The 6,322-nt window shown below is 51.2% G+C and overlaps 1 protein-coding gene across 1 annotated transcript; it reads left to right on the top strand.

Moving 5' to 3' along the window:
- LOC148813771 (complement factor D-like) lies at positions 1-4,168 on the top strand. The gene is made up of 5 exons (XM_088907771.1): positions 1-70; positions 1,281-1,428; positions 2,154-2,289; positions 3,102-3,362; positions 3,935-4,168. Exons 1-5 carry the CDS (start codon positions 16-18, stop codon positions 4,085-4,087), a joined length of 753 nt encoding a protein of 250 aa, XP_088763897.1. The 5' UTR covers positions 1-15; the 3' UTR covers positions 4,088-4,168.
- Positions 4,169-6,322: the final 2,154 nt, after the last annotated feature.

The raw sequence follows: 6,322 nt of genomic DNA, 5'->3' as shown, positions 1-6,322 counted from the left end.
GCGAGACAAGGAGAGATGGCCCTGTGTGCCGTGCTGTGTCTGTCCGTGCTACTGCTTGCCTCCCAGTGTGGTAAGTGTGCCGAGTTATCGCACCAGTCTCTATTCTTGCGATCTGAAGTTACATCAGCAATCAAGCAGCTGTTTTCTGGTGCTATAAATCACCAGTTGGATCGCTGTGCACAGTGGCTCTTTTGCCCGTTTCATTTCTGGAAATCAATTATAATAATAATAATGTTTCTTTATTAGCCCTATACAATTTCTTGCATTAGGAATTCGTCTTTCCACCTACCCCAGCTTTTCTCCATGAGACACACAGACAGGGAGAGAAGCTGGGGGTCAGAGTGCAGGGTCAGCTATTTATACAGCACCCCTGGAGCAGTTGGGGTGAAGGGCCTTGCTCAGGGGCCCAGTGGAGTAGGATTCCTCTGCCGGCCACGGGATTTGAACCGGCAGCCTTCCAGCCACAGGTGCAGAGCCTTAGCCGCAGAGCCACCCCACGGCCCAATTGTTCTTAACCAGCAGAGTTAAATGTCAGCCTGTGACAAATAATAGATCTAATGATATTATAGTACTGCAGGGTTCACATGGGTATGCACCCTCACCGCTGCCGTCTCAAGTCAGCCCCCCACCGTCGGGGACTCGAACCCGGGCCTCCGGCGTCACTGAGCAGGGACCCAGCCACTTGAGCCACAGGCAGCTGGGGTCCCTGCTATTCACAGGGAAGGGCGGTGACGTCACCGCCCTGGTAAGCCGGCTCTAACAACCCGCAGTGGTGGCCGTATGCGTTAGAATATTTACTAACCCTTTACTTCGAAGTATAGCGAGCAATAGCGAGCTGTGGCTTTACTTCAAAGCGCACCATTGCTGGGGTCAGCAGTGCCTGGCCCAGTGGATCATCATTCCAAAACTCTCTGAGTGCATTTCCATTGAAATGTTTTATTAATCATCAGTACTCGATATTGCGTATTGTACTTTGCATTAAACAGGCTGACGTGATGCGTAGTGTACTGCCACGTTTCTGTAATACCCCCCAACCCTTGTATAATGTTTTTACACGGCAAACAAATACAAAGCACTAAAAAACACATAGGCGACCCCCCAAGACACACAACTATATTAAAGAAGGTGCAAAAATAAACTGCTATAAAAAGCTTGATGTCATTATCTGGCACTTTTAAAAAAAAAAAAAATCAGCCATCCCTTATTCCCTGGAGCTCTGGATAGTTTCCCGTCACATCAAACAGCCTGGTTGCAAGGTTTGTCTTTTCTCCCTGCTTAAGGGACGTCCCGGGTTGGCATCGTGGGCGGCCGTGAGGCAGCCGCCCATTCCCGGCCCTACATGGCCTCCCTCCAGGAAAACGGAGCCAGCCTCTGCGGGGGGGTCCTGGTGCGGGAGGACTTCGTGCTGACAGCCGCCCACTGCGCCGGGTGAGCGATCGATACGCGCGGTGATCGACTCGCGCTGCCTGCATAGCGAAGCTCCGAGGAGGACGGTGCCAGTCTTCCAGCACCTGTACTTGTACTGCACTTGTTTTTTCTGTTTGTGGTTTTCCAAAGTTGGAACCCTTGCATGCTATGATCCTTTTAACAGAAAATGCACTTGCAAGAAGACATATTCATGCTTTCGAATAAATGCGTATTGTCATACAATTAAAATGACCAAACGTGTTGCCGTTCTTACCCATTAGTAAACAGGAAGGTTTGGTACATGAGGCTCTGTGCTGACATACTGTACTTCCACAAAGCAGGAGCGTGGCAGACCAGCGGTAATTAGGATATTCCTCCCAGCTGATCTGTCAGTAGAGCGAGATGAATTATCGATTCTGAGAGTCACATTCTTGCAAGGGGTGAATTTAGATTAGTTTACCATATAAAGGGAGTGGTTAGGCTTGAGTTGTTGGGGTAGGTAGGTTTAGTTTTGCACAGGGTGAGCTTGTATAGTGTTTTCCCCATGTGCTCAGGCCTGTCATAAGCAGGCTTTACATGAATGCAGAGATTTCAAGGCCTGCTGTGGCTCAAGTCGTTACTCGTAACCTGTTGCTTGACCAGAGCTAGACAGTCCCTGACACAAACTGAGAGCAAAATTCAAAGGCTTAAACGCATAGCGAAAAGCCTGTGCTTTTGTGGTCTTTCCCCGCTGGCCTGGATGACAGGGTGCAGCGCGTCGTCCTGGGTGCCCACTCGCTGGTCAGCAAAGAGGAGGGCCGGCAGGTGTTCGCTGTGCGCCAGTCCTTTCTTCACCCGCTGTACCCGAAGGACTCCCTGCACCATGACATCATGCTGCTGAAGGTGAGTCGGCTGCAGCCCACCTCTTCAGGGAACCCCAAAGGAGCTGGAGGGGTGGGGCTGCTGAGCAGGTGTCTTTCCTGCATAATTCCTCACACTTACACAGCGCTTTTCTGGACACTCCACTCAAAGCACTGAACAGGTAATGGGGATCCCCTCCACCCCCACCAGTGTGCAGCCCCACCTGGATGATGCGCCAGTCTGCTCCCCACACACCAGCTCTCAGTGGGGAGGAGAGCAGAGTGATGAAGCCAGTTCAGAGATGGGGATTATTAGGAGGCCATGATGGGTAAAGGCCAGGGGGAAATTTGGCCAGAATTACACCCCTACTCTTTTTGAGAAACACCCTGGGATTTTTAATGACCACAGAGAGTCAGGACCTCAGTTTTATATCTCCTAGGACAGCACCATTTTACAGTATGTTTACTGAGGCACAGTTTGCAGGGTGAGCGCCCCCTGCTGGCCCTTCTAATACTTCCAGCAGCAACCTACGTTTTTCTCAGGAGGTCTCTCATCCAGGCACTGGCCAGGTTCACTCTTGTTGAGCTTCACTGGGGCTGCCAGCTGTGAGCTGTGAGCTGCTGGGTGATACGCAGAGCCTCTGCCTTGTGCCAGCAGCCATTTCTCCATAACCTCCTGGCTTGCTTCCAGGTTGCCTTCACTTGCACGTTATGGTGTGCACAAGTGGGCATAGCAATGATGCACATTGCAGCAGAAGAGCGGGATGAGGGGTGAGGGGAGAGGGGCGAGCCAGGCGGGCTCTAGGACCTCCCCAGACGCGCTGACCGGTCTGCGCCGGGTGTGTTTTCGGACAGCTGGACGGGAAGGCGGCCCTGAACGAGCGCGTGCAGACCATCCCCCTGAAGCGCAGCCAGCTGCTGGCCCCGGGCACCGTGTGCAGCACGGCGGGCTGGGGGGACGCGTACGACAACGACACCTATCCCGGCGTGCTGCAGGAGGTCAACACCACGGTCATCAGCCAGAGCGAGTGCAGCCGGCGCTGGGCGGCGTACTACAACGTCACCGACCGCCAGGTGTGCACCGCGGTGGAGGGGGAGAAGCGGGGCTTCTGCTCGGTACGTACCCTCCTGCCCCCCCCGCAGCCAACTCCTCTGAGTTTCGGGGGGAAGGTTTAATGGCTTTTCTGAGGAACTCCCGTGTCACCGAGCCCAGTTACGCACCGCGCCCCAACATGAATGCGGACCAGTCTAGCAGAGGTCCCGGGAAATCGACTAGCGCTGTGATCGATTACACTGACTGACATTAAACCCCTGAAACTCCAGTCCTTCCTCCGTATCAAATCCGTTGCTGGAGCATGAGATCTTGATAGAAGAAAGGTCATTAAGCAGTTAGAAACCCGCTTTATCTCAAGTGCAAACAACTGTTTCTATGGGGAACAATTAATTGACTCGAAATTAAATTGTGCGTATACCTTTTTGGGAAAAACTGAGATCGGGTTTTGTTACTTAAAAAGAAAAAGACCCAAGCCCTTGGCTAATTCTAGTGATTGAGGTTACTTGTTCTTTATTCTTTTACGGTGGTGGTGTTCTTAGAGTTTTTAGTTCTAACTTTTGAAAACATGAGTCATTATCGCTCGTTTCTTGGGTGGATGGCGCCCCCTAGTGACGACCTGGCTTTTGTGTTGCAGGGGGACTCCGGCGGCCCGCTGATTTGCAACGGCAGGGCGGTGGGCGTGATCTCCTTCTCGGGCCCGCGGTGTGGCGACCCCCGGCACCCCGACATCTACACGCGCGTTGCCAGCTTCCGGGAATGGATTATAGAAATCCTGAGTAGAAACTGAACCCCGCGGGTGCAGGTGCCAGTGTCAACGATGAAAATACGAATAAAAGCCGATCAGGAGTGGTGGTGGCAAATGTTAAAAGTGTGGGTCTTTATCTAACCCGAGGGGAGGCTTTTATCTCCGAGTCTCGTCCCTGAGTTGCTGGGCAGATTCTCCCCAATTCTCTCCCTCTGCTCTGGCGTCTCAAGTGCGGCGGTGTTTGGTCAGGAAACACCGTGGTCTCGGCCTAAAATCGAGTCAGTCGGAAAAGCCGCTGTCCATGGACTAAAAAATGTCAAAGTTCAAAGTTTATTTATCACTTGCACATCAATACAGCCTGCAGCAGTAATGGCTGGCGATTTGTTGTTGGTTTTTTTTTCCCCCCGCAGGCTCGCCGGAGGGATAGAATATTGTAACGCTTACGGCCGACAGGTACTGTGTAAGAGCCGGCGTACCAGAGCAGGTGACGTCACCGCCCTTCCCTGTGATAGCAGGACTACAGCTACTGGGCGGTGGAGAGATCTCTCTTTGGCTCACCGGGCTGGGTCCCTGCAGAGTAACGCGGGAGTCCCGGGTTCGAGCCTTAATGCGGCAAGGGCGCCCGCCTGAGCCCCCGTTGCGTTACAATACAAATGACGTGAGTTAAAAGTTACAATCTGAAATTACATCATAAATAACACAAGAAGGATTGAATAAAATCGAATCGGGTGGAATTCACTGAACAAACAACGTTAGCAATGTAAAAAAATAAACCAAGACAACAAGGAGCTTGCAGCACGACAGGGTTTCCTTTCTCCTGGAATCAAACCCCTTCAACCAGCACGTTGATTTCATGAGACTGTGTCTGTGGGGCTGCAAGTTATTACCAATTGTGTTTTTGCTATCTGAAATCCCAACAACCCAGCCCTGGGATATAAGGATTTCGGACAGCAAAACACAGCTGGATACTACATGAGATAGGGACAAGTAAGAGGTTTATTCCGCGCTGGAAAGAGAAGAAAGAAAACGCAACGTTTCGTCCGCGGAGCCTTCTTCAGGTGTCATTTTTTTTAGGAATGATATTATGTCGACGACATCCGTACAGGAATAGGAGGTGGTTAGAAAGCCCGGGCTTGGAACAGGTCGCTGTGAAGAGACGGAAGGCTGGTTTAGGAAGAGAGGGGGGCAAGTGGCCCAGGGAGGAAGAGAAGGAATGACGAAGATTTGGAGGAAGGCATAGTGGGTCGCAGCAGGTGTAGGTTGAAGTAGTTCAGGTGGGTAGCTGCGTCAGCCTGCGCAAAGTAACAAGAGCCTGAAGAAGGCTCCACGGCCGAAACGTTTTTTTTTTTCAGCAGGGAATAAACCTATTACTTGTTCCTTTGCAGACTACGCATGCTGACGCAGCTCCCCACCTGAACCAATTAAATGATATTGTCAACTCTCTCAATATAAGCTCCCTGCCCCGTGCAATCTCTGGTCTGAAATCTGAAAATTGAACGGTCGATTAAGAAACATCCTCTCAGGGACGCGATTGGACTTTGTCCGTAAAAATAGCAAAACGCATCTAATCATTCTGCAAACAACTCCAAGTTAAACTTGGAACGGAGGGTATTGCATTTAATGAACCTGTGGTTCCTAATAAGATAGATAAGATCTAATTTCTATTGTTCCTAATCCCTTTCTACAGCGCGGCGTACGCGCCATGCATGTTTCAACGCGTTGCCATCGGATACGATTAATTTCAATACGTCTTCTACAGTCAGCGCCTGCGAAAACGTCATTCTGTCAGCCGCGCGTCTTCTCAGATCAGGCACAGCCAGGCTGCGAGCGAGGAGGATTCGCGCTCCCTGTGCATTGTGGGAGATGTAGTGTAACAGAGTCTACGCAGTGGACGACGGAACTGAGGCGACTCGATAAGGGGGTCGACCGGTGAAATGCCCGGCCGCATTTTAAGCAACGCTCGAATAGGAGTTGTATTTCCGTTTGCACATGAATATATTTGTATTTATTCGTAACAGAAATAGTGCTTTTAAGACCACGACGGCTGGTTACGTGAGAACGTGCAAAGCAGGAATATGACACCTCCACGCACAAATGGGTCGCTTTCACTCTCCTGTTTTTTTAAGTACGAAATTAGAACAGGGTTGAGCACGGACTTCATTTCCCGGTGTGCATCACGAGGAAAAAGCCGTTGCTCGAAGTTGTTCTCGTTCCCGGCTGTAGCTTGGGAGTTGTAGTTTTCCACGGCGATGGACCCCCCCCCCCCCTACGCTCTGT

Source organism: Atractosteus spatula, chromosome 28 (assembly GCF_055471065.1).
Source record: "Atractosteus spatula isolate fAtrSpa1 chromosome 28, fAtrSpa1.hap1, whole genome shotgun sequence".
Classification (NCBI taxonomy): Eukaryota; Metazoa; Chordata; class Actinopteri; order Semionotiformes; family Lepisosteidae; genus Atractosteus; species Atractosteus spatula.
The sequence above is the reverse complement of the archived record's forward strand: the minus strand, read 5'-3'. Positions and strand labels throughout refer to the sequence as shown.